The sequence below is a fragment of the Hippopotamus amphibius genome, chromosome 8, assembly GCF_030028045.1.
Source record: "Hippopotamus amphibius kiboko isolate mHipAmp2 chromosome 8, mHipAmp2.hap2, whole genome shotgun sequence".
Lineage (NCBI taxonomy): Eukaryota > Metazoa > Chordata > Mammalia > Artiodactyla > Hippopotamidae > Hippopotamus > Hippopotamus amphibius.
This window is the reverse complement of record NC_080193.1, coordinates 103,881,276-103,908,811: the sequence shown is the minus strand read 5'-3', so window position 1 is coordinate 103,908,811 and position 27,536 is coordinate 103,881,276. Positions and strand designations below refer to the sequence as shown.

The following is a 27,536-nucleotide window of genomic DNA, read 5'->3' as shown; positions in this document are numbered from 1 at the left end:
ATTGCTTTACAATGTTGCGCTAGTTTCTGCTGTACGACAAAGTGAATCAGCTGTATTTATACATGTATCCCCATATCCCCTCCCTCTTGAGCCTCCCTCCTACCCCCCCATATCCCACCCCTCTAGGTCATCACCAATCATTGAGTTCATCTCCCTGTGCTATGCAGCAGCTTCCCACTAGCCATCTATTCTACATTTGGTAGTGTGTATATGTCAATGCTACTCTCTCACTTCATCCCAGCTTCTCCTTCCCCCCACCACCACCATGTCCTCAAGTCTGTTCTCTACATCTGCGTCTTTATTCTTCCCCTGCTGCTGCGTTCATTAGTACCATTTTTAATAGCCAGGACATAGAAACAACCTAAATGCCCATCAACAGATGAATGGATAAAGAAGATGTGGCACATATATACAATGGAATATTATTTAGCCATAAAAAAGGGATGAAATTGAGTTATTTGTAGTGAGGTAGATGAACCTAGAGTCTGTCATAAAGAGTGAAGTAAGTCGGAAAGAGAAAAACAAATACTGTATGCTAATGCATATACCCCTGCAACTTTAATGTGTGCTTTCAAATTTTCCTCCCTAGATCAATCGATACTTCAGAAGCCCTGGCCCTTCCGGGTGTCGTTGATGTGATAACAGCAGAGGATGTTCCAGGAGATAATAACTATAATGGAGAGGTTCTCTATGCACATAATGAGGTATGTGATTTGTGTGTGGCTTATTATTCAAATGCTTTGCTGGACAATCCCACTACTGGGCATATACCCAGAAAAAAACATAATTCAACAAGATAACGTGTACCACAATGTTCATTGCAGCACTATTTACAGTAGCCAGGACATGGAAGCAACCTAAATGTCCATCAGCAGATGAATGGATAAAGATGTGGCACATATATACAATGGAATATTACTCAGCCATAAGAAGGAATGAAGTTGAGCCATTTGTAGTGAGGTGGATGGACCTAGAGTCTGTCATGCAGAGCAAAGTAAATCAGAAAGAGAAAAACAAATACTGTATGCTAATGCATATATATGGAATCTAGAAAAATGGTACTGATGAACCTAGTGGCAGGGCAGGAACAGAGATGCAGACGTAGAGAATGGACTTGAGGACACCAGGGGTAGGGGAAGCTGGGACGTAGTGAGAGAGTAGCTTTGGCATATATACACTACCAAATGTAAAACAGATGGCTGGTGGGAAGCTACTACAGAGCACAGGGAGATCAGCTTGATGCTTTGTGAAGACCTAAAGGAGTGGGTTAGGGAAGTTGGGAGGGAGATTCAAGAGCGAGGGGATATGGGGATATATGTATACATATAGCTGATTCGCTTTGTTGTGCAGCAGAAAGTAACACAATACTGTAATGCAATTATACTCCAATAAAGATTTTTTTTAAAAAAATGCTTTGCTGGAAATGCCAAAATGATTATTGGTTATGGATTCATGTTCACATCACAAAGACTGCAGGGAACCAATGACTCCACCTCAGCAATTCTCAAATTCTCTCTTGAATGGTGGACCCTTTTGAGATTCTGTTACAAGCCATAAGCCCTCTCAAGGAAGGCTTCTAAAAAGTCGTGAAGTGATAGAAGCAGTACAGAGCATATGATGTTAAAAGAACTAATGGGATTTCAAGATGACTGGATTATTGGGAATGGTGAGAAGTGCAGCTTAAGACTCTCACAGGCCACATCATTAAATTCCGCATACAATTTTGTACCCCCTAAACCCCACTGAAGCTGCTGTTTTAGATGTATTCTCTTAGGTTGAAAATAGTGCAACATGTGGCTTTTCGGCAGGTAATTTGCGTGGGTCAGATCGTCTGCACCGTGGCTGCTGATACCTATGCTCATGCAAGAGAGGCTGCTAAAAAAGTGAAGATCATTTATGAAGACCTAGAGCCCAGGATTATCACAATAAAGGTATGCAGGCCACTCTGTGTCTTCTAGAATGACTAGGGTGGTATAATTTTGACAGAATTCAACCCATGGAGTCACAAAACAGTATAGGGCTCCGTCTATACTGGGTTTAGAGCTGTCTATCATTTTAGAGAGAAGGCTCCAGCAATCTGCCAGGAGCCCCCTCCCTTCCTGTATCCACTTCTCCTCCCATGGCTTTGGCCAAGGCCTGGCCACAGAACACAGATAAGCAACACCGGGGAAATGTTCCATGACCTCACATGCAAAACTGGTCAGTGGAAAAATCCAGAGCCCTGTAAAACTCAGAACAGTTGTAACATTTACTGAATTACAGCTTGGGTCCTCTGTCGCCCTGCCCACTTCCTGCTTAAACACAAGCTGGAGACAATACACCAGCTCACAGTCTGACTCTGTCATTTAATGGGCTCTTAATAGCAATGAAAACTTTGGCAAGTTGCTTAAACTCCTCATACCTCAGTTTCCTTATCTGTAAAATGGAAACCATGAAAGTACCTACACCAAAAGGTCACTGTAAGGTTTAAATGAAAGAATTCAAACACTTAGAACAGCACTTGGAACATGGGACACGTTCAGTAAGTGTTAGCTGTTTTAGTTGTTGTTATTAATGAGGACAAGACCATCTCCACAGTGCTTTATAACCCCAGTACCTGGTGAAGCACTAAACCCATACTAGGTGCTCAATAAATATGTGTGATGGAAGGATGGATGGATAGATGGGCACATAAGTGCTGTGAAACCTGGCCAAGTATGATGCAGTCTTCTTCATCCTCTTTGATTCTCCTCTGTTCTCCCCAGCGGTTACCAAGGTCGTCTCTCCCAGTTATCCTTTAAATGCCCCTTAATTCTGTCCCTTTCTTTCTGTTCTCATTTTCACTCCCATCTCATCCTTCACCCCAGCCCTCACCACCTAATATCAGATTTACTACGATAACCACTTAAAGAGGCTCTTCTTGTATTCTATTTCAACCTATCTACCCATCACATTAACTTTCTAAGCCACGAAGTTCATCAGATCAGTGGGCCCCAACCCTTTTGGCACCAGGGACCGTTTTCATGGAAGACAGTTTTTCCAAGGACCAGGGGTGTGAGGGATGGTTTGGGGATGATTCAAGTGTATTACATTTACTGTGCATTTTATTTCTATTATTAAAACATCAGCTCCACCTCAGATCATCAGGCATTAGATTCCAGGGGTTGGGGACGCCTGCATCAGATCACTTTTCCTATACAACAACATCCCCTTAGATAAGGTTCTTAGTATGGAACTCAGGGTCTTGCTTAATCTTAAGCCACCTTTCAAGCCCAACCAACTGCTTCTGGATAGGAAACCTCCAGCCTCCCAGCCTTATCTTGTTCTCATTTTGGCCCCTCAGCTTGATTTCAACATCAAATTGTTGCTTTATGAGGGGCCCATGACTGTAAATGATTTTCCCTCTCTTCTGTAACTGACCTAATCCCATTCAATTCAGCACCTAACTTATGTCACCTCCACAAGGTCACCCCTGAGCATTCCTGGCCCCACCAACCTCCTCCTTCTTGTCCTCACTTTACTCTGTTATCTGCCCCCCTCACCACAAAGTTGGCACCTTATTACCAAACTGCCTCAGGCCCTCAGTTAGCAATCTATAGAGAGTAGGACCATATTTTATACATCTCTCCTTGTCTCCCACTCAGCTCTTCCTCAGAGCCCTGAGCAAAACTAAGGCGTCACCAATGCCCGTAATCCATTCTAACCCAGTTTCTGCTGTCTCTCCTCACTGCTTGGATTATCTCAGTGTGTGAAGATCTAATGGAGCAGGAGCTTGGGCTTTTGATGGGGGATGAATGGCTTATTCGAATGTTTAAAAAAAAAAAAAAACATTTTTTTTTGTTTTGGTTTGTTTTCTCCCCTGCAGCAAGCCCTAGAGCACAATTCATTTCTTTCTGTTGAGAAAAAAATTGAGCAAGGAGATGTAGAGCAAGCCTTTAAATATGTTGACCAAATCATTGAAGGTAAGTGGTCTTGGGCCAAAAAAGTGAAGCCTCTGCAGTTGAAGACTAAATTCAATCATCTGGCTTGAGAAATACTAAAGTTCTAAGGCAGAACTTCTCAACCCTAGTGTGATTTTGATTTTTAAATCACACTTTTAAATGCACAAATAATAAGTTCATAGCTTGATGAAATTTTACATACATATAAGTCTGTAAATACTACCTACATCAAGATATAGAATATTTCCAGCACCCTGGAAAGATTCCTTGTGCCCCTTCTTGGTCAGTAATCCTCCCAAACGTTTTATTCTAATCTTTACCATGTAGATTAGTTTTACCTGTTTTGAACTTCACGTAAATGGAATCTTACAATATAGCTTCTTTTGTGCCTACTTCTTTTATACAGCATTATGTATGGAAGTTTCATCCATGTTGTTGCATAGATCCATAGCTCTTTTTCATTGTTCAAGAGTATTTCATGGTATAAATATTTATATGTCCACTATATCCATAATTGTATCCATAATTTATTTATCCATTCTACCATTGATGTGCATTTGAATTTTTTCAACTTGGGGCTATTATGAATAGTTTCTATAAACACTATTATTATACATGTCTTCTGGTGAACATAAGCACTCATTTCCAATGGAGTATACTCAGGAGTAGAATTGCCAAATAAAGTGTTTTAATATGTTTACCTTTAGTTAATGTCAAACATTAAAAAAAGGTTTTTGCAGTTTTACTTCTAATAACAATTGTGAAAGTTCCATTGTTCTTTTATTATCATCAGTTATTTTAGCTTAGTTCTTGCACATCCTTCTTAATATTTCTTTCTAGTTCTTGATGTTTTATAGTGCTATTGTAATGCTATTTTAAATGATATATTTGGGGGATTATCTTTTTTTTTAGCTCTTTATTGGAGTATTGTAAATGATATTTTTTAAATTTTCTACTTATTTGTGTCTAATATATAAAGACACAGTTGGTTTTTGTATGCTGATCTTGTAGCCAGGAGCTTTGCTAAATTCACTTACTATGTATTTTAATAGTCTTATAAATGCTCTTGAATTTTCTGTGTATATAATCATATCATAACAGTTTTATTTACTTTTCCCAGTCTTGATACTATATGTATTTGTTTGCTTGCTTATTTTGACTTACTGTACTGGATAAGACTTAGTAGATTTTTAAAATACCAACACTGAGATCCCACTTCAGACCTGTGAAATCAGAACATTGGAGTATAAGGTCAGAGAATCAATATTTTTTTAAAGATCCCCAAGTGAGTGAGTCTAATGTGTGGCCAGGGTTGAGAGCCACAAATGTTTTACTAAGAGAATCACTACTGGTCTTAGGTAAGAGAAAATAGTGATTTTTACAGTAATTTTTACAATCGATTACCTACTTCTAAATTACTGGAATGGCAAGTGTTATAAGCTTTTATTTTTTACTGAAACCTGGGAGAGTCCTTTAGAATACTTGTTTCCCAACATCATTCTGTTTAAGCAGAAAATGTAGACTGACTCCCAATTATAAAAACAATCTACTACCTCTACAACCAGGAAAGCCATGAAAGATGCTCAGAGGTTTGACAGCATCTACTCTTGTGCCAAACATTCATTACTCCATAACAGATTTTATAGAAGAAACTAAATGAGATTTTACAAAGACTATAAATATGGGCCAAAGGTTATTTAGTCATAATAATAATATCAGCTAACATTTATCAAGTACTCACTGTGCCAGACACCATGCTAAGCATTTTATGTGTATTATGTCATTGAATCCTGACAACAGCCCTAAAAAATGAGTATTATTATTAAGCCTATTTTAAATTCCTAAGTATTACTGCTTACTATTTAATATGCAAACAGAACACTTCTGAGAAGGAACAGATCAGTAGTTCCATTTTACAGATAAGGAAACTGAGGCTTAGAAAAGTTAGATAATGGGTTGAGGTCTCATATCTAGTTGGCAATAGAACCAGGAGTGGAGCCCAGGACTGGCTGGTCCCTAGGCCCTTGCTCTTAATCACAGTGGTATATTTTCTTTAAATTTCTGTTCTCACCAAGGGTAAGAGAGTGACAAGGTGCTAGCTCTTTGTCATTCAGTATTTTGGCAATTGTGGGAGTTCGAAACTTTAGGACAAGTGGGAAATTTGAAATATGAAGGGAATTTGGAATTTGGGCAGAAATGATGGAATTATTGCAAATATAGTGTCTTGTAATAGTTAAGAGTGTGGATCCTGGGGTCAGGCTGCCTGGGATCCCAGCTCTCCTCTTTACTGGCCTTGGGAAGCTTATTCAATCTTTCCATGTTTCAATTTTCTAATAATACCTGCCTCATAGGATTGGTATGGGGATTGAATAAATTAATTATCTAACGGGGATTGAATAAATTAATTATCTATAAAGTCCTGGGCCTCAGAATAACATACCTATCATATGTAAAAACTACTTGATTATTCAGTAAATTTGGGTTTAGATTAAAATTAGTATATACATGCTGAAAGCAAGCTTTTTTGTGTGTGGGAGAAGGGGTACCTTTTTTTGCATAACTCACGTTCTGTTGTCCCAAGAAGTAATTTCAAGAAATCCTTTTGTTTCCTGGCAAAACAACTCACTTATTTTAACAGCACAGGAGTCTACTGGTTAGTTTTAAAGTAAAAATACTGCTTTCCAAATATTTAAACAAGGGCCAAATACGTCCCTTGTACAACCTACAAAATTTTTGGCTTGTTCCGTTCAGGGTGTACTGAACAAGCCAAAAATCTCAGCTAAACCAATAAGAGCAGTCTGGTTTTAAGTCAGGGAACAACCTCAGCTCTGCCATTTTGAACCTTGGTGCCTTTTAGCGAGGTCCTTATCCTCTCTGTGACTCAGTAATCCTGATATCACCTAATTGGGGTACATACTATTATTACCTCCCATTTTCCAGATGAGGAAATGAGGGTTTAATAACTTGGCCAAACTCACTGAGCAAGGAGATGGCAGAGCCGGGATATGTGGCCAGGTTGGTCTCTGTGCTCAAGTCCAGCACGTCACGGATCTCACCCCCTGCTGGACAGGCCAAGAAGGGGAGTGAATCAGCCAGGGTCACTGGCTGGTGAGGCACAGTGAGGATTCATGAGAAGAGGTGGTTTAACCAAATGATACAAAGTCCAGCTCTCCACAAACTGAAGCAACTTGCTCTTTACAAACTAAATACCACCCAGAGCCACCAAGTTGGGACTTTTAAGTAAACATTGTCCTGTGCTTATGCTTTACAGGTGAGGTCCATGTGGAAGGACAGGAACATTTTTACATGGAAACACAAACTATCCTGGCTATCCCCCAAGCAGAAGATAAAGAAATGGTGTTACACCTTGGAACACAGTTTCCAACCCATGTGCAGGTGACAAGATGTTTTTGGAAAATGAGACTCCAGATGGCTGTGTGACAGAGGCCCTCACAACCAGGCATTCCACTCCAGGGGCCTTTAGATCCCTCCCACTCCCCACATACTTGCTGAAGTCCAGAATGCAGGAAATGGGACAGATATTTCCCTAATGAGCAGACCTTTCAAAGAGATCTGAAAATTGTGCTACCCTCCAAAATGGAGAGCAAAGTTCATCTTTCCCTTCTAACAACTGATAGTGTAAAACTTAATCTCAGGGAGTCAGAGCCTTAGTATTACATCTACATTTCGCCTTGTGGTTCATCTGTGTTGCTTCTCTACGTGAATGTTTTCATGTATTGGTGGTGCACATGTAAAGAGATTGCATTTCTAAGAGGTTTTCAGCCCAGCACAGTAGCATGTGAATTCCAATCCTGTTCTGGTGGTTGAGATATAACCTCACCCAAGCAAGCAAAGAAAATCCTCTGAAATCCCCCTCTTCTGAAGCGTGGAGTTGTAGATCCTAGAATAGTGGCAGACATAGGGGATACTTAACCAATTATTCTGGGAGGAGGAGTAATGACAAGCTTCACTGAAAGGAAAAGCCGGGGGCTTCCTGGTGGGGCACAGTGAGTTGGTACCTTGAGGTCCTGAAGGGTGACTAGCCTCAGTGGGCAGAGGAAACGGCCATTCAAAGCAACACAAGAGACTGAGGGCACTGATGCTGAGCTGGGATGTGGTTGTGGCCTCCATAGTTGCACATGTTGAAGTGGGCAGAGGAGGAGTAAGGAGATACAGGCTTTGCCCCTAAGCAGCTGCACGATCTCCTATGAGCAGCTGGGCATCAGTATCTTTTTCTGGAAGTTGAGGGAGTTGACAAAGACCACCTCTGAGGTCTTTGGCAGACAGTATATGGCTCTGGGCTCCAAAGCAATAACGTGTACATCCCAACGTCCCATTGTTCTCTCACATCAGCACCTCCTAAGGTACAATCAGTCATGACAGCAGGCGTTTCCCAGGGGTAACTGGGACACTGGGTACTCACAGCCCACAGCCCAGAACCTGGGGCAGTATCAGAGGCAGGCCCGGTGAAGAATTTGAGTAGACATTTCTCCAAAGAAGTCTATGAATGACTAATAAGCAGGGGAAAAGGTGCTCAGCATCGTTAAGTTACTAGGGAAATACAAATGAAAACCACAACAGTGCCACTTCACTAGAATGGCTATAACCAAAAGGACAAACAGGGGACTTCCCTGGCGTTCAGGTGGTTAAGACTCTGTGCTTCCACTGCAGGGGGTGCAGGTTCAATTGCTGATCAGGGAACTAAGATCCTGCATGCTTCACGGTGCAGCCAAAAAAAAAAAAAAGGACAAGCAGTAACAAGCGAGGATGTGGAAAAATTAGAACATTCATTCCTTGCTGGTGGACATGAAACATGGCACAGCCACTTTGGAAAGAGCTTGACAGTTCCTCAAGATATTAAAGATAGAGTGACCGTATAAGCCAGCAATCTCACAACTAGGTATCAGCCCAAAAGTGGCTATTTGTGTGAACATATATTTTCATTAGGAGTGACTGCCTAATAGATACAAGTGTTATTTGGGAATGCTTAAAATATTCTAAAATTAGATTATGATGGTGGTTGCACAGTTATGTAAATGTTGTATTTGTTCAGTTACCGAATTTCCTTTACTAGGCAGAGAGGATGTACGTGAGTGAGGAAATAAACCATTAAATTGCACTTAGGTGGCTTCAGGGACTTACCTCTTGCAGGAATTTGTGACTGGAGCACTAAACATCCCAAGGAGCAGAATCACCTGTCACGTGAAAAGAACTGGAGGAGCATTTGGGGGGAAAGTGACCAAGCCTGCTGTGCTAGGAGCTGTCGCTGCTGTGGCCGCCAACAAGTAAGCGTTACAGTGACTGCCAGGCAGATGCCACCCAAGTCCCCCCAGCCCTGCACGCCAGCTGTCATCCCACTGGTCATAGCCCTTCATTTCCAAAGGGTATGATCAGCATGTGGGTGAAATAACACTGGACCCAGAGGGCTTGTGTACAAGCCCTGCGCTGCCCACTCAGTCACAAGGTCACCTTGGGCAAGTTGCCTTGGTTTCCTCACCTGTAAAGTGGTGAAAGTAATAGCTACCTGTTTCCCAAGATTGTTGTGTAAAATAAATGTAATCACTATAAATTTTGACTCATTTCACGCACATAACTATGTATTACTTTTTCATGAGCTGAATTGATTTTCACTCTTTTAAATGTTTATGTTTTAAATCATTAAAATAAATCAAGCTGAGGTTGGCTGAGTGGAGGGAGGGTCAAAAATCCCAGCCTTAGAAGGAACACATTTTGTCATGAAATAAACCAGGATCTGTTGCTGCCTGGGAATGTTCTCTTAGCCTCTGCGTGATCTGGATGGAATCACCAGGCCCAGGAACAGCCGTGACTTCTGTGAGTGAACCGTGTAACTACCAAAGTTCACTAAGTATATTCAGGACAAACTCAGTTTACCCTAGGCTACCACTACGAAAAGAAAGACTGTAAGTGTCTTAGCTTATTGGCACTTTCCAACGATAGAAAAGACCGTCTAGTAAGAACCAGGCATGCAGGCCCCGGGAGCACTCCCTTAGGAGCCAGAGGAGTCTTAGTGGGCACTTCATGAAAGAAAAGGCTGAATGAAGACTCTTCCCCTTTCAATATCCCAAAGTGAAATTCATAATAATATAACCTACTTATACACGTAACTGCAAAATAATCATACAATGCCTGAATGTAATACAAAAAAAGAAAAAAAAGGAAGGTAACGTATAACCAAATAATGTATCATTTCAATATCTCAATTTTCAACTGTGACTAAACCAGAATGATTATAGCAATAGGGTTTGTTTTTTTTTTTCACACTTTAATGCCCCCACAAGCCTCTAAAATGTTGTTTAAGGCAGGTTACTAGGCCCCACTGAAAACCACTAAACTCGATTATCTCGCCCCTGTTCCCTATCTCAATGTGTCTACAACGTTGTGAAGCACCCGGCATATTAACAGAGTCATTTCCTACAGGACTGGCCGCCCAATACGGTTCATCCTGGAACGTGGTGATGACATGTTGATAACTGCTGGCCGCCACCCACTTCTCGGAAAATACAAAGTGAGTGAAAGCAAAAATTTCAGGGAACTGCTTAAAACACTGTCCAGTGATAACCAACCAATAGTAGAGACAATTACTAAATTCTATACCACTTGAAAGGGATATTTGGATGCTGTCTAAAACTAATCAGAACTTTCTGTTGGGATCATGGTCTACTTGGGCGCCATCCTCAGTGTTCCTCTGGTAACTGTCACGTCAAATCATGTGCATAGGGACAGGGACTTCCTTGGTGGTCCAGTGGTTAAGACTTCACCTTCCAGTGGTTAAGACTTCACCTTCACCCGCAGGGGGTGCGGGTTTGGTCCCTGGTCGGAGAGCTAAGATCCCACATGCCATGAGGCCAAAATACCAAAACATAAAACAGAAGCAGTATTGTATCAAATTGAATAAAGACTTTAAAGATGGTCCAAGTCAAAAAAAAATCTTAAAAAAAAAATTATGCATATAAGCTAGGTATGGATTGACAGCTATGATCAGATTGTTTACAGCATGGTCTGGTTATAAAAGACTATTGAGGAAATGGTTTTACTTGTTCTATCACTTTGCAGATTGGATTCATGAACAATGGTGTGATCAAAGCTGCTGATGTTGAATATTATATCAATGGCGGATGCACTCTTGATGAGTCTGAGTTGGTAAATAGGAAATATGCCTTTCCTGGGACTTCCTAGGTGGCGCAGTGGTTAAGAATCTGCCTGCCAATGCAGGGGGACACGGGTTCGATCCCTGCTCCAGAAAAATCCCACATGCCGTGGAGCAACTAAGCCCGTGCGCCACAACTATTGAGCCTGTGCTTTAGAGCCCATGAGCCACAACCAATGAGCTCGTGTGCCACAACTACTGAAGCCCACGCACCTAGAGCCCATGCTCCGCAACAAGAGAAGCCATGGCAATGAAGAGCCCACGCAGCACAACGAAGAGTAGCCTCCACTTGCCACAACTAGACAAAGCCCGCAAGCAGCAATGAAGACCCAACACAGCCAATAAATAAATGAATAAATAAATTTATTAAAAAAAGGAAAAGAAATATGCCTTTCCCATAAGTTACCAGTTGAGCTGTTTGTTCCACATTTTATTTGTATGAATATTCATCATATAAATTAGACAAATTCTGTGACGAGTTCAAGTTAGAGATAACATTTGGATAAGTGGTTTTGAATATTTGATGGATACGAGTTTTGTTTTGTTTTGCTTTAATTCAGGTAATGGAGTTCGTTGTGCTGAAATCTGAAAATGCATATTATATTCCTAATTTCCGGTGCCGGGGTAGGCCTTGCAAAACAAATTTGCCATCCAACACTGCTTTTCGAGGATTTGGCTTCCCCCAGGCCACAGTGGTAGTCGAAGCTTATATAACTGCTGTGGCTTCTCAGTGTAACTTACCCCCTGAACAGGTAGGTAATCAGTCAGGACACCCTAACATAACTCTGACGTTGTTGGCTCAAATATATGTTGAATGCTTACGTGTAGCATGATGTCAGCTTCTAAGTCGATTTAAAGAAATAAAGTGCATCATCTATATTTCAGTTAGCTCTTGCTGCGAACCAAGTCAATCATAAAACGTATTAATTAAAACAACAAAGAGCACTTCTGATTGATTCTGTGGATGAGCTGGCTAGCTCTTCTGGTCTGGGCCAGCTCAACTGGAGTTTCATAGTCTAAGAGAGCTTCACGCACATGGCTAGTGATCATTGGCCTGATTGGTCTAGAGGATGTCTCCACCGGGAAGGCTATCTCCGCTCCACAGAGTCTCTCATCCTCGAGTGGGCTAGCCTAGATTAGTTCTCATGGTGTTCAGAGAATTCCCAAGAGTACCCAGAACATGGCAAGCCCTAATGCACAAGCACTTTTCAAGTCTCTGCCTGTATTGTCCCATGGCCCAAACAAGCTTCATGGGTGATCCCAGAGTTGGTGTGAAAGTACCAAGGGCATGAACAGAGAGAGTGGAGTGATTATGGCCACGTGTGCAACCATGCTACCAGCGTTCAAGAGTTTGAAAAATTAATCTGAGAACAGTTAAGAATAAGGAAATACTGTGTAGGAGTAAAAGAATGTGAGGTCAGGAGAATTTTGTCTCAGCACTAACAAAACTTGTGAGAGTTCATAATAGTACCTACTATTTCTCAGAGTTATTGTAAAGTTAATCGAGAGAATACACATAGCCTCCAGCCTGGAGCACATGATGTGTTCAATAGCAGCTCCTATTGTTATTACATTTATTGCTATTATCTTTAAGTTTGTACATGTGCATTTGTATTTACACGCCCATAGCCATTTAAATAGTTGTTTCTTTTTTCAGAAAGATTTTCTTCATATCAGGTATGCAACAAAAATGCATGCCTCATGTCAGGAATAAGTGTATATCCTTGAAATTCATTTTATTTTCTCATCTTTTAGGTTAAAGAAATAAACATGTATAGGAAAATTAGCAAAACAGCCTATAAGGAGACATTTAATCCAGAGCCCTTGAGAAGATGCTGGAAAGAATGTCTGGAGAAATCTTCATTCTCTACTAGGAAACAGGCTGCCGAGGAATTTAACAAAAAGAATTACTGGAAGAAGAGGGGGCTTGCCGTGGTCCCCATGAAATTTACTGTTGGGATGCCAATGACCTACTACAATCAGGTGAGGTTGAGAGGGATGTCCTCTCACCAGAAGCTCTTTTCCCCATGACTGACTGTCTGAAAAAGGCAATCGTGTGCAAGTAGGGATGGTCCCCTCTGGGGTGAAAAAGAAACAGGGCAGTTTCCAATAGCAGGAAACAAAGTGGACTGAGGCAAGTATTGGAAACCATAGGTATCAGGGCAGACCTGGGGCAACACAGTCCCAGGGACCTTAGAAACCATCAGCAGATAAAGTCCAGCTCAGGGGGTTAGACCTTGGGCTGGGCCCCAGGTGTGCGTTAATATCAGCCTATGGCGTCAAATTTCAAATCCATGAGAGAACTGGGGGAAACAAAAGGATCCTTTTCTCTCTTTTCTAATTTCTTAGTGGCAGCAGTCATTTGAAGATAGAGATTTCAAAAACACATGAGAACAGAGCTACCCTATTTGCACAGAAGCTTGGAATTCCTATATGGAGGCTCAGTGACTGCTATGCCTCCTTTTTAATTCCACTTTAAACAGGTTTTCGTAGGATTCTATTTCTGATTCTTTTGTTTTTTTCTTCTACCTCCATAAATCTCTGAAATATTCCCATAACCAAACCCATGCAAAGGAGAGAATACAGGCCCTTTTACTGGTGTGGCAAGCTGTCTTTTACTAAAACTGCCTTTGATACACACCTTTCCTCAGAGTCCACTAACAAGGTAGAAGGTGAAATAAGGAGGGCCAGGAGAGTTTGGAAGAGATAGTCAGTCTTTCCCCCAGGTAGTGTCTCTCAAGCCAGAATAATATACAGACCCCTTTTAATGGAAAAAAAATTCTTATGGACTCTCAATGGTTGCCTAAATTATTTATTTTAATGTTTTTAACTGTGTATAACCATAAAACAAAGAATAAGCTTCTTATAGCTTTTACGCCTTTATAAAACGTAAACAAATTTGGGAATTAAATAAAAATAGTACTGTAAAGGCCAGTAACGTTCAAAATAGTAACATTAAGTTAATGTCGTAGATTATGTTGCTTTTCTAAAACTAAATCCTCACAAAATGACGGTGGTTCTGGCTGCCGCTGCACGAGGCATTTTGAAGTCTTTATCCTAAGCATCTACGTAGTGGGTGGTGGCTCACTGCCCCACCTCTTGTCTCTGATATGTCGCGTAAATCAGAGTAGATTATACAGTCAGCAACATAACATCTGACGTGGGCCCTGAAAGCACGTGGCAATACTGGTTGATACATGGTCACCCATCACTCTTATTAGATTGTCACGATGTGTTCCTTAGTGAACTTAATGGTCCTGAGAATATAGTCTCAGGCCCAGGACAGTGGCATAGCTAAGTTAATTAATATGTTGAATGTGTGGTCACAGGGGCACAGGTATCAACACAAGGGTGGAGGTCCCAAGGGGGAAGATGTAGGATGCTGGGCCAAGTGCATGAGCATATGACACAGACTGCTCTAAAGAAAATTCCAGCGACCTGCAGAACCACCCAGCGTAGCCCAGCCTCCTGCCTCCTGTCATCTGAGCCACAGGCCCAGCCTGTGGATTCCTCTGTTAGAACACCCAGCCCCAGAGAGGGACAATAGCAGTTAGTCTGAGGGAGGCAGCACCGCAGGGTGTGGAGGATGCTGGGCTCAAGTTTAGGGTTGTGGGTCCCAGTCCCGACTTAGCCTCAGGCTAGGAACCTGGGTTTGGACAACTTTCTCCTCCTGTGTAGGCTTCCATTCCCCCTTGTGCAAAGTGAAGAATTTAGACTAAATCAGTGTATCTGAAATGCGGCAAATTATCCAGATCACCTGGGAGTTGAAAAAATGGGTATTTGAGCTCCAAGCCCAACCTTCTGCTGAATTGGAATTTCCATAATGGGACCCACACCCCTCCCCCACTGTGATTCTGAAGGTCAACAGCATTTGGAAACTATTAAAACATATCAAATTTCTTCCAGCCCCTCTAGTATCCTGGGCAGGTTGTGCCTGGAACTTTACTTGTACAGGTTCCAATTACTTTAAAATTAATTTTCATGTCCAGGGAAGAGTGAATAATAGAGTTTTGTACCGGTTGAGGCTTTGGAGGAGCAGCTCCCAAGTCAACCACACAAGGCCTCCAGCAGGCTGGGGCCTTGTCAGAGTGGAGATGAGCCACAGTTCACGTCTCTACATTAGTGGTTTTCAAGTCTGGGGTTTATTGAAAGCGCTTACCTGTAGCTACCAGTACTGGCTTTCTTCTCCAGTGTAAACAATGAGACCTTGGCTCATTGACGCAAAACCATTTATCTGATAACATCAGCTAAACCCGTGGCAACATTTGGCAACATCCGTTTCCAAACTGATATTATAATTATTACCCCCAGGCTGCTGCTCTGGTCCACATCTATCTCGATGGCTCTGTGTTGCTGATTCACGGTGGCTGTGAGATGGGACAAGGCCTTTACACCAAGATGGTTCAGGTGAGAAATGTATCCCTTTTCTCCACTGTGGAAGAGTACAGCAAAGTACAGCCAGTTCAATAGCTTTTCTCTTGTTGAGCTGGAGAAATACCATCATACTAAATGTACACATCAATTGCAAGACTCATTCTGATTTCAGGAGCACAAAAATGCAGGGGGGTGAGGGAAGTGGGTGTTAGAATTGAGGAAATATGTTTTGTTAGCCTTCCTATATACTGAAGAACGAAGGGTCTTCTGAAAAATATGATCTCAGTTTTTAAAGATGAAATATTTCTCAGTTTTATAGTAACTGCTCAAAGCAATACTGTATTAATTCAAGTCTTCATTAGAAATGAATATGTGTATACAGATGGCCAACAGGCACATGAAAAGATGCTCAACATCGCTAATAATATTAGAGAAGTGCTAATCAAAACTACAATGAGGTAACTCACACTGGTCAGAATGTGCATGAACAAAAAATCTACAAGCAATAAATGCTGGAGAGGGTGTGGAGAAAAGGGAACCCTCCTGCACTGTTGGTGGGAATGTAAATTGGTGCAGCCTCTGTGGAGAACACTATGGAGGTTCCTTAAAAAACTAAAAATAGAAGTACCATATGATCCAGCAGTCCCTTTCCTGGGCATATATCTGGAAAAGATGAAAACTCTAATTCAAAAAGATATATGGACCCCAATGTTCATAACAGCACTATTTACAATAGCCCGGACATGGAAGCAACCTAAATGTCCATCACAGATGAATGGATAAAGATGTGTGTGTGTGTGTGTGTGTGTGTGTGTGTGTGTGTGTGTGTATGCAATGGAACATTACTCAGCCATAAAAAAGAATGAAGTAATGCCATTTGCAGCAACATGGATGGACCTAGAGGTTATCATTCTAAGTAAAGTAGTCAGACGGAGAAAGACAAGTATGATATGATAGCACTTATGTAGAATCTAAAAAAACATTATACAAATGAACTTATTTACAAAAGAGAAGTAGACTCACAGACATAGAAAACAAACTTATGGTTACCAAAGGGGGCAGGGGAGAGGGATAAATTCAGAGTTTGGAATTAACAGATACACACTACTATATATAATACAGACAAACACCAAGGTCCTACTGCATAGCACAGGGAGCTATACTCAATATCTTATAATAACCTATAATGGAAAAGAACCTGAAAAAGAATAGACTATATATGTGTGTGTGTGTGTGTGTGTGTGTGTATAAAACTGAATCACTTTGCTGTACACCTGAAACTAACACAACATTGTAAATCAACTATAGTTCAATAAAAACAAAGGAATGAATATGTTTAATAGGATGAGAAATTATATTCTTAGACTTCACAGTCTGCTTAGGAACGCCACATGACTGGCCATTATGTGTGCTAATTCAAAGGGTTTCTAATACTGTTGAAAGAGTAAGAGATTCTTTGTAGTAGGAAAACTTTCCTTTTTTTTTAAATATTAAATAAAAATTTGTTGAAGTTGAAATTTGAATTAAAAATGGGGGTTGGGGGTATGGGCTGGCAAAGCCTCTCTCCCAATGAGAAATAGAAGATGTTTTCTTTAAGGAAAGTATTATTTAATAGTGTGCTTAGAATTAGGAAATCACAAAAATCCACAGGTCCTTCTTTGAGTATATCTTGCTTTTTTACACAAACCCTTTGCCTGCACGTGTCCCACAAAAGGCGCATCATCTGCTAAGGTGTCTGTAAAGCATGAGGAGAAAGTGAGGGTAAAGCTCTGAGACTGGCACCTCAGCCTTGTCTGCATGTGCTGTAGGTACTAGACTAGATGTCCCAGAGAGACTGTACTGCCACCTGGCTCCTATGAAACTGGTATAAAAGAAAACAGAAAAAGATTCTTTGGTGGCCCACGTCTCTGAAAAGCAACATATCGTTTACAGTGCCATTTAGAATCTTCATCTCATATAATCTACATATAAAACCCAAGATGTTCTCTTAAATACTTGCCACTATAGGATAGCCAGGTTTTATACTCAGCTCAAAAAAGAATTAAAAGGTTTTTAACTTGTTGGGAGAGTGAATTAGAGTTGAAGAAATAAACAGTATTTTTCTTCTGCTCCTGGCAGGTGGCGAGTCGAGAACTGAACATCCCCGAGTCGTACATACACCTGTCTGAGACGAGCACAAACACGGTGCCCAATGCGATCTTCACGGCCGGCTCAATGGGGGCCGACATCAACGGGAAGGCCGTGCAGGTGACTTTTCTTTCATTTCTCAGTCACCTGATGACCGTGCTGGGAAGGATCTTATCCCATCCCCTCTTTTATGGAACATGAAACCGAGGCCAAGATGGGTTGAGCGGCTGGTTCCAGGTCAGTCGGCTAATCACTGGCACAGCCAAGACTCCAAGTGGTTCCCACTCCCTCTGTGGCTTCTTCCCTCCCTTAAATAAAATCTACCTCTAATTTTGCTAATCACTCTAAGATAATTTAAAATCCATTATTGGCAGAAATCGTCTCATTTCAGTAATTTAAATGTCCAGTCCAAAATTCCAAAGTGTACTTCAAATTACAGTGTCTCTGCCACTTCCCAGCTTGGGCATGCAGGTAGACAGAGGGCAGGCATGGCTTCTCTCCATTTCTCTCCCTACACTGTCTGCCCTCCCACCACCTCTGTAGCCTACGTTTCAGATCCTTGTAAAGTCCAAGGAAGAGCGAGCACAGAGGTGAGAGGCAGAATAGGTCTTACATGGCGGGCATCAATGTGATCTGCCCTTGTTACATCTGATTCCTTCCCTCGTGGTGCCGTTGTGAGCTCCTGAGAGAGTCCCTTCTGGGCAGCTTTGACCTGGGCAGTGCCTCCCCTGCGGCTTTAGCCACTAGTGATGTGCCCCAGCCCCACTCTGAGCCCCAGGCCACCTCCAGCCTCTTCCTACTGAGGCACCTCCCCGCTTGCAGGAAGCCCTGATACATGGAATTCTTTTAAAATCTAGATTAGAGGTTACCAGGAGCTGGGAGGTGAGGCAATGGGAGTTATTTCTTAATGGTTATAGACTTTCTGTTCAGAGTGATGAAAAGTATTAGGAACAGTAGTGATGGTGGCACACACCAAAAAATACATATAAGACTGTTTTAAAAAGTCTGTGGGTAAAGTTCAACTTACAACATGAAAACTTCATTTAGGACTATGTGAATATTGCTGGACTACCTTTGAGACAAAATAAAATTCTTCATCTGAAGTCTAAAGTTGTAGAAAATCTGGGAACGATGCCTTCCCACATGCTGGCTTCTGTCATGTGGTTTGGGCAGCGGATTCAGAGAGAGCTCCTTGGGAGGAAACGAGTGACATCTTGTCACCCGATTGCCCTTCAGGCTTTCTGCATTTCTGCAGTGGGTTTCCATGGTGGATTGATTATGAAGCACTTTCGAGGCTCACAACTTCCCAAAGCTCCAGATTCTTTGTCAGTCAACCATCACATCAGATTTTCAAAGGAACCACATGGCAGAAGCTGGCCTCATTGGCTGCAAAGACAACAGCGGCTCCAGCCTTGGTGTAGATTATTCATTGGCTGAGTAAGGTGAAGTTGTTCATTTCAGAACCCCAGAATTTTTTTTTAATTCCAAGTCTAGGAAATAGCTATAAAAGAAAAATGCCTTGTAGAAAAATCCTGAATAATTTCAAATTAAAAGCAACAGTAAGAGGATTAGGTAAAGCAATATACGTTAGTACATTTATGCCTGCAGAAGTGGAGATTGACTAAGTATTAAATACCACAAAGCACAGAAAGCAGCAAGCAGAGAAAACTGATTTCATTTTGGTTTCGTCTTCCTAATTTTGTCTTAAAATGGAATGAATGGTTAAATATAGAGAATTCAATGAATTGGGGGGAAAACATCATCCCAGGCAGCATCCACATCACAGATTCTACCCAGAACACATGTGCCTTTGAAGGTGCATAGAGTGGGAGGACAGAGCCCTCCCAGAGACGCCCTCTAGGGCCCCAGGCTGCTGCAGGCAGCCTCTCACCTGTACCCTTGTGTTCAGAAGCAGACTCCAGTCTGCAGGGACCCCAGCTCTAGAGGGTACACATCAAGGTCTCTGAGTGGCTTTGAAGTGCCTCTCCCTGGGCTTGGGATGGAGAAAGCTCTTCCTCCCTCCCCCTCCTCCCCAACAACCTTCTCCAGTGAAATCCTGTCCCTAATGCCAACCTTCTAGTCTCTTCAGCGTCAACCCTTTGATACCATTGATGTGGGTGAGGGAGTGCGTTTGTGGCTGTTCTCTCTGCATGACCTGCTTAGGGGGTAGAGCGCCTCAATTTGGAGCTATTTGTCAGCTACTGTGCCAGTCTCATCCTTTTGGGTCCTTAGCCTAAAATGAATTAGAAAAAGTCCTTTAACATCCTGTTAATAAATAACAAATTTTTAAATAATAAGAAAGAAAGAATAAAAAAGAAATGCAATGTCAGGTGTCATGAATCAACATAAAGGAAGTTATGGAAAGAGAAAGTGAAAGCATTGGGGATGTTACCTTAGGCGGCAGGGAAATAGGGCAAGTTGTGATCCCTGGGCCTGGGCCTGAGCGCAGCAAGGAGGGAAGCCAGGCAGGAGAAGAGGCGAGATAGAGAGCTGAGGGGAGAGGCAGGCTGTAAGTGCTAGTGTGGAAGCTGGATAAGAATATAAAGGGGGGCTATTGTACTACCCTCTCTACTTTTGTGTATTTTGAAATTATTTCTAACAATGCAAAGGAAGCTGGAAAAATTAGTATCTGGCATTTGGAGCTTCAATAGGGAGAGGTGATCTTATTGAGGAATGTAAGGTGAGAGAATTCTGCATTCAAAGAAAGGAGTTCAGAAGGTCACAAAAGAATGGCAAATGTTCTCCGCAACATCTCACTCTCTTCAAAGGAAAACTTCTCTTAGGAGACCCTGGGACCGGTGAGTGTACAGTTACGCACAGGAGCATGTGGTCAGGGCACTGATAAGGGGAAGAACAGCTGAGCTTTGGACAGGCAGGAACTCTATGACTCAGGTTTGTCTTGGATGTGGCATTCTTGTAGAAGGTATCCATTTGTAATGAAGTCAGTATTGAAAATTCTATGAACCAGCAAAGATAGATTTATGAAAACAGGGATCTCCCTGATGCATGAGAAGCCAGAGGCAATTTCCCTGAGAGGGGGTGATAGAATGGAAGGAACAGAAACCAAGAGAGGGTATGAGGAGGGTTCTGAGGCTGAGATGAATAATTAAGGGAAGACATGTAAATAGATTTGTATTTTAATTGACTGGAAGCTACACTGGGGCCCACTAACACCCAGGGATCAGCAGGGGTAATCTCAGGGGTCTAAGATTTCACCTCGATTATTTTTATTTTCATTGCAATGATAATCTTTGAAAAAATAAAACAAGGACATTTTGCATCATCAGAATGACCCCTTTATAAGTGAATTATTGCCATGACATCTCTTTGCCCACATTTGGGATCAAGAAGTAGACTTTGTGTCAAGGCAACAAAAAAAAAAAATAGCAGAGATGGACGTGATATATAAATGATGTTTTCTTGCCCAGTGAAGAGCAGATGATGGCAAAGTATAAAGTGCAAACGAAAATCCGTGGCAATTTAAATAAGAAGAGTAGAGAAAATTGGCCCATCAACTGGCAAACAGTAGGCATGCTGAACTCCAAAGCATGTGTGCTCCAGCAGTCAAGACCTTTCTGCATTCTAAGCGGCAGTTTAGCTTCAGAAAAACAGTATCAGCAATCCACTAAATTAATGTTATTTCAAATGTTATTGGTATATAGATTGGTTTGCACGCTTTGTCATTTTATTTTTGCCTTAAAGTTATAAAACAGCTATAACTCTAAGGAGACTCTATCTAGCTTTATGTTAACATGTATTTAAGCAACATAATAATAAAAATAATTTTAAGTAAACACTGCAGGATCCACGAGGATATTTGTTTCGTTCAAAGGGGTTTGATCTGTTACTCAAGTTTAAGAAGCTCTGCCCACAGGACTAGGAAGCAGGTTCACAAAACTGATAGTCTACATTTGAATTGCTTTAAGTATTTTGCTATTCACTGTGCCTTTTATTTCCCATGTCATTTCAAATCCTTATTTTTAGAATGCCTGCCAAATTCTTAAAGCCCGTCTTCAGCCAGTCATCAGGAAAAACCCTAAGGGAACGTGGGAGGAATGGGTGAGTGTTCTCTTTATCATCCCTGCCGGGGAAAAGGCAAACACACCCCCATGAGTCAAATCCTGAGTGCGTGGGACCCACTCGAGAACAAAGCATTTATTAACATTTACTTCTGCTTTTCCCCAGAAGGGTAAGAGAGATGTATGTGTTCATTGAAATGTGACTTTATTTCTTACGGAGTATAATATTTTTATAATAATTATTAATTATTATTAATGATTAATAACTATGTTAATGATTATTATTTAACCATCAGTATTATTACTGCCAGCCCTACCCAGTTTACTCCAGCAGGGAAGCTGACATAATACACTAAGTCAGCCATTCACATTATTTGGGAAAAAGTCAGGGCAACAATACATAAACACACACACACACACAGACATATATACATATGTGTATATACACATATACATACCTGTGTGCTTACCTAATGTATGTAAGAACATTAATGTGGCCTAGCCTGTTTTCTAATTTAAAAAGCCAAAAAGCGTGAAAAAAATAATAAACTTTACACTGGAAATCTCAAAAAATAGAGGGTCCCGGAGCACAGCCAGCAGCTGTCCTTAAGCACCTCCCTTGAAAGCATGACCTGTGGCCTGCAAAGGCGTACATCTCGCTCGAGGTGATTGTAGGTGCAGAGCTTGGTGCAAACAAGGGGAGGCAAGCCCCTCGTGGAAGGCCTTTTTCATTCCTTTCCCCAGACTTATATTTCTTTGTAACCAATCATCTCTTCCAGATTGCACAAGCCTTCACCGAATCCATCAGTCTCTCAACTACTGGCTACTTCAAGTAAAGGATGTTTTTACTTTGGTTTAGATTACACTTGGGCAGGGGTGGTGTGTGCTCACCAGTCTGCACAGGTGCCTAAGAGCACTGGAGCTCTGGGCCCGGTGCTAACCCTCAGTCACGGGTCATGGGTCATAGGGTGGGGAGGGAGGTGGGGAGGGCCAGGGACTCCTAGGGGTCGCAGCTCTTTGCCGACCAGGAGGGACACCATAACTAGCTGCACACACTCTGACCCATCCCAGCAACGGCGCGCTGGAGGATAGGGGTCGGATGCCGTGGACCTTCTCCCCGTGTCTGCAGTGGTTCTCTTCCAATTCTGATCACCCTCAGGGGAAGGGGAGGAGGCCTTCAGCCATGGGGTGGGTGCTCTGTTCACTTCCGGGACCCAGGGCATAGCGAGTGGTCAGTCTGCTAGTGGGGAAAGTGCCTTTTCTTTTCATTCCTGACCTCTCTTCTCAGAGGCTACCAGACGAACATGGACTGGGAGAAGGAGGAAGGTGACGCTTTCCCATATTTTGTTTATGGAGCATCTTGTTCTGAGGTTGAAGTGGACTGTCTGACGGGGGCTCATAAGGTAGAGTCACGTGTGTGTTCACCATCTTCACAAACATTGTTTTCTGTGCTGTAAATCAACTTGATCTTCTCAGTGCAAGAACCAGGGACAGATATATAATTTGAGTAAAGATCCATGTTAGGTACGTAATATTCCCCATTGTGTGTTTTCTGTTGGTGCAGCTCCTCAGGACGGACATCTTCATGGATGCTGCTTTCAGCATAAACCCAGCCCTGGACATCGGACAGGTGCGTGATACCAGAACAGCCCCCACAGGGGCTTTTGCTTGGTTCCATTTAGACTATTATTTCCCAGAGTCCTCTAAATGTTGCTTACGCCTGGCGCAAGTATTCTGCAATATATACTATATATTACAGACACAAATAGATAAAATATTGGAAGAAAATTCAAGATAAAGTTAACGATGGTTGTCTTTGCATGGCAGATACATGCGGTTTATCCTGTTTTATAATCCTCTGTGCTTTCTAATTTTTCTTTAGTGGACATTAATATGTTCATAATTAGGGAACATTGTATAAATACATAATGAGAGAGTTACAGTAGTATTCATATCAATATTCAGTTTAAATAGACCACAATGTAGTGAAATATAAGGGAAAAAGAAATGCTTAAACAGTTTTTCCCCTCTTGCTGAATTTCTGATTTTTATCTCACAAATACATAAAATTAGCACATCCAAAGGCTTTTTAAATTTCGAGTTAAAAACTTTCCAGCTGTTGGCGTAGCTTTCCTTTTTTTCTAGCCTGTTAGAGTGGGTTCCAACAAACCATCCTCAGTAGCCCACCTGAGACCTACCAACCAGCTCCAGGTGAGGGGAGCCGGCTGGTCCTCAGTCCACACCTGAGGAGCAGTCTGGACAGGCTGAGCAGCTTGCTGTCATACCCAACAGACCTGCAGTGCCTTCATGTGCCCAAAGCTTCCCACTGTCCTAATTCCTAGGAGACTAGTTTATCTGGATTGATGCACTTATAAGGAACAAATGGGTCCCTCAGTATTTCTCAAAATGTGAGTCTCAGACTCTGCAACAGAAGCACCTGTAGTGTTCATTGGAAATGAGGATTCCTGGCCCACCCAGGCCCAGACTTGCTCCATCACAACTTTGCTAGGCTAGGACTTGGACTCTGCACATTTAATCTGCACCTGAAGTTCATTGCAAGTGGGTTAAGGCTTGAGAACCACAGCTAGCCCCAGGCCCTGCCTCCCATTCCCTTTTCTTCCCCTTCTCCCGGCTCATTCCTGCCTCTTTATTGCTTAAGCAAAGGCAGAAAGGGAAAGGTCATGATCAGGAAAACTTACATTTGTCCCATTGGAAAAGGAAAGAAAACCAGAAGTGCGTTAGACTGAAACTCTTGGAATTTGGTCTTTTCCTTTAGGGACAAGTATTTGGAAATATCCAAATTTAGTGTTTAAATGTGTTTGCCTTATTCTTTAATTTTACATTTCAATAAAATGCAAACTCTACTTCAGTTTTTTAACCTCCAGGCAGATACCCCTTTTAAACAAGACCCTCTTTTTCCTAAGAGCACAATCATTTATAAATAGAACATAACATGGCTTTTAAGAAAAAAAAATTAATTTAATAAAAATATTTCTTCCAACCCACCTTGGTTTAACATTGATCTACTCTTCATAGTAATTTATAAAGGGAAATAACAAAATCCAGAGATTATAAAAAATACAGTGTCCTGGTTCCATTTATTCTAGTTCATGTTTCTTTAATGTTAGCTTCTTTTTCAACTAATTCAACATTTACTGAGGATCCGTGTACCAGGTGCCATGCTGAGAACAGAATACAGGAAGGTCAGGCCTCAGTGTGCTTATAAACTAGTGACAGTGAAGCCAGAGTGAGGGCAACAAAGTGAACAGGGAAAATGCTCTCTGATGCCACCATGGTGGGGGAGTGTGTTCAAGATGCAGTGAGCCTGAAGGAAGCAGTCCCTAAGTCCACCTAGTGGGTGGTAGGAGGACCCAAAAGGCTTCTTTGACTGCTTGGAGGGTGAATAGGACTTTGCCAGGTGGACAAGCTGAGTGGGGAGCAGTGAAGAGAGTCAGGAGAAACTACATTACAAAGTCTTGGAGGTCCTGGGAACTCCCTGGTGGTCCAGTGTTTAGGATGCGGCACTTTCACTGCCGCAGCCTGGGTTCAGTCTCTGGTTGGGAAGTTAAGATCCCGCAAGCCTCGAAGCACGGCCAAAAACAAACAAACAAACAAACAAACAACAACAACAAGACACAAAGACTCGGAGGTCTGAACAGATCTGCTGGGCTTGGAGAACTACCCAGAACTTGACAAGTGTCAGGTACCTGAGGCGTGGGGTACCTGGCGAGAAGAGCTAGGGGTGAAGCCAGGCAAGATGCAGCCTCCAGATGCTGAGGCCCCTTTGTAAAGCCCACCACAATGTTCTCAAGAATGGCTTCCTGTGGTTCAGAGCTCCACTTTCAGTCACATTGGAACATTTATTCAACTGATAGCACATACTTATAAACCAGAATTTTTGCCTTGTAGGTTGAAGGAGCGTTTATCCAAGGCATGGGATTATACACCACAGAAGAACTGAAATACTCCCCAGAAGGCGTGCTTTATTCTCGGAGTCCAGACGACTACAAAATTCCCACCGTCAATGAAATACCCAAAGAGTTCCGTGTCACATTGGTGCGTTCTCAAAATCCCATAGCCATCTATTCATCCAAGGTAAGAACTTGAGACCGCTATATAAGTTTGCTAGGGCTGCTGTAACGAAAACCACAGACTGGGTTGTTTAAACAATGGAGATAGTTCTGGAGGCTGGAGGTCCAAGATGAAGATTTGATTTCCTTTGAAGCCTCTCTGTGGCTGGCAGATGTCCACCTTCTCGCTGTGCCCTTGTGTGATCATGTGTGCACGTACCTGATGTCTCTGTCTCTCTGTGTCCTAATATTTTCTCTCCTAGAAGGACACCAGTCGTACTGGATTGGGGCCTATCCTAAAAAAGTCATTTCAACTTATTTACCTATTTAAAGACCTTATCTCCAAATACAGTACTGAGGGTTAAGACTTCAATGTATGAATTTGAGGGAGCACAGTTCAGGCTATAACAACCTACTCTTTCAAGAAATAATGCGACAATCCCCTGAATTTGTTTACCCCTTGGAATTGCAAATCCCAAAAGGAGAAGGGAAAAAAGCAAGCATTCACTGACTTCAGAAGCCCAAGTAGAGGGACCTCCCTGGTGGCATGGTGGTTGGGAATCCTCCTGCCAATGCAGAGGACATAGGTTCAATCCCTGGGCAGGGAAGATTCCACATACCGTGGAGCAACAGGAAGGGTCAAGGAGGAGTCGAACATCTTGAGCCCTTAGGCTAAGGGCCACCATGAGATAAAACTGAAGTTGTAGGCAAATTTCACTGACCCAGAGCCTGCTTTTCTGCAACCTTCCCATGTCCTCTAGAATCAATTCTTTCTTGCCCATGCTGCCTCTCCCCACGCTCTCCCCAAGTCAGAATGAACTTTCATGCAGGTTTCTCACTGACAATTTACTCTGAGATGTTATTGGCCACTGATACGAGAGGTGTTGGCCCCAGGCTCCCTAGAACCGTGAGCTCTAACTGGTGCATAAAGACTTATGGCAAGGTCCTTGAACACGTGTGCAAAACACACAACTTCTCCAACTTAAGTTCTGTTCTGGGCTCACATCTGGCCCAACAGATGCCACCTTTAACCTCAGGTTATCAGTAAATTCCCTCTCTTTCTTAGGAGTAGGTCAAGGTTGGGAGGAAGGTGAGACTTCCTGTCTGAATGGCACCAGACTTTGATCAGGGACATTTCTAAAGTCCATCTTGACACAGAGCACAACCCAGCCCCTTGGGGTCTAGCTGCCTTTCTGCCAGTTCAGCTCTCTGCTCTCACCCCCACCCCCTCCTCAGAGGAAACCCCTCCTTCCTCCAGCTCTACCTCTCCCTCTACGTTTTTTTTTTAAAGATATTTCTTTTCTTTTTCTTTTTTTTGTTTATTGGCTGTGTTGGGTCTTTGTTGCTGCACGAGGGGTTTCTCTAGTTGCTGTGAGTGGGGGGCTACTCTTCGATATGGTACACAGGCTTCTCATTGCAGTGGTTTCTCTTGTTGCGGAGCACAGGCTCTAGGCACATGGGCTTCAGTAGTTGCAGCACATGGACTCAATAGTTGTGGCTCATGGGCTCTAGAGCACAGGCTCAATAGTTGCGGTGCACGGGCTTAGTTGCTCCGTGGCATGTGCTCTTCCTAGGGCAGGGATCGAACCCGTGTCCCTTGCATTGGCAGGTGGATTCTCAACCACTGCGCCACCTAGGAAGTCCCTCCCTCCACATTTGCTTCAGAGAGAAAACCACAGCCTGGAATGGCTTTATCTGCTTGGCCCTTGGTCCCGTTTCTCCACTAAAGCCCTGGAGGTAGACCAAGGACCAGACTACTATGAAGAAAGAAAGAAAAATCAGTACAAAGAAGCACTGCTGAATTATTCAGAATGTAATGTCACCACACTGTTAATTCAAAAGCACCCAATACACGTCA

At 42.3% G+C, this 27,536-nt stretch overlaps 1 protein-coding gene across 6 annotated transcripts in view; it reads left to right on the top strand.

The window, feature by feature from the left end:
* LOC130859640 (aldehyde oxidase 4-like) overlaps positions 1-27,536 on the top strand; it is a 77,597-nt gene that overhangs the window by 47,597 nt on the left and 2,464 nt on the right. For all 6 annotated transcript variants that reach the window (XM_057747224.1, XM_057747225.1, XM_057747223.1 and 3 more), the window contains 16 exons: positions 590-704; positions 1,809-1,931; positions 3,845-3,941; positions 7,192-7,316; positions 9,072-9,205; positions 10,359-10,446; positions 10,995-11,081; positions 11,649-11,840; positions 12,844-13,071; positions 15,400-15,495; positions 17,581-17,709; positions 21,574-21,648; positions 22,388-22,440; positions 22,897-23,011; positions 23,173-23,238; positions 25,518-25,703. In XM_057747224.1, the coding sequence (XP_057603207.1) occupies positions 590-704; positions 1,809-1,931; positions 3,845-3,941; positions 7,192-7,316; positions 9,072-9,205; positions 10,359-10,446; positions 10,995-11,081; positions 11,649-11,840; positions 12,844-13,071; positions 15,400-15,495; positions 17,581-17,709; positions 21,574-21,648; positions 22,388-22,440; positions 22,897-23,011; positions 23,173-23,238; positions 25,518-25,703 (1,909 nt within the window). The remainder of the gene's footprint in view (positions 1-589; positions 705-1,808; positions 1,932-3,844; positions 3,942-7,191; positions 7,317-9,071; positions 9,206-10,358; positions 10,447-10,994; positions 11,082-11,648; positions 11,841-12,843; positions 13,072-15,399; positions 15,496-17,580; positions 17,710-21,573; positions 21,649-22,387; positions 22,441-22,896; positions 23,012-23,172; positions 23,239-25,517; positions 25,704-27,536) is intronic.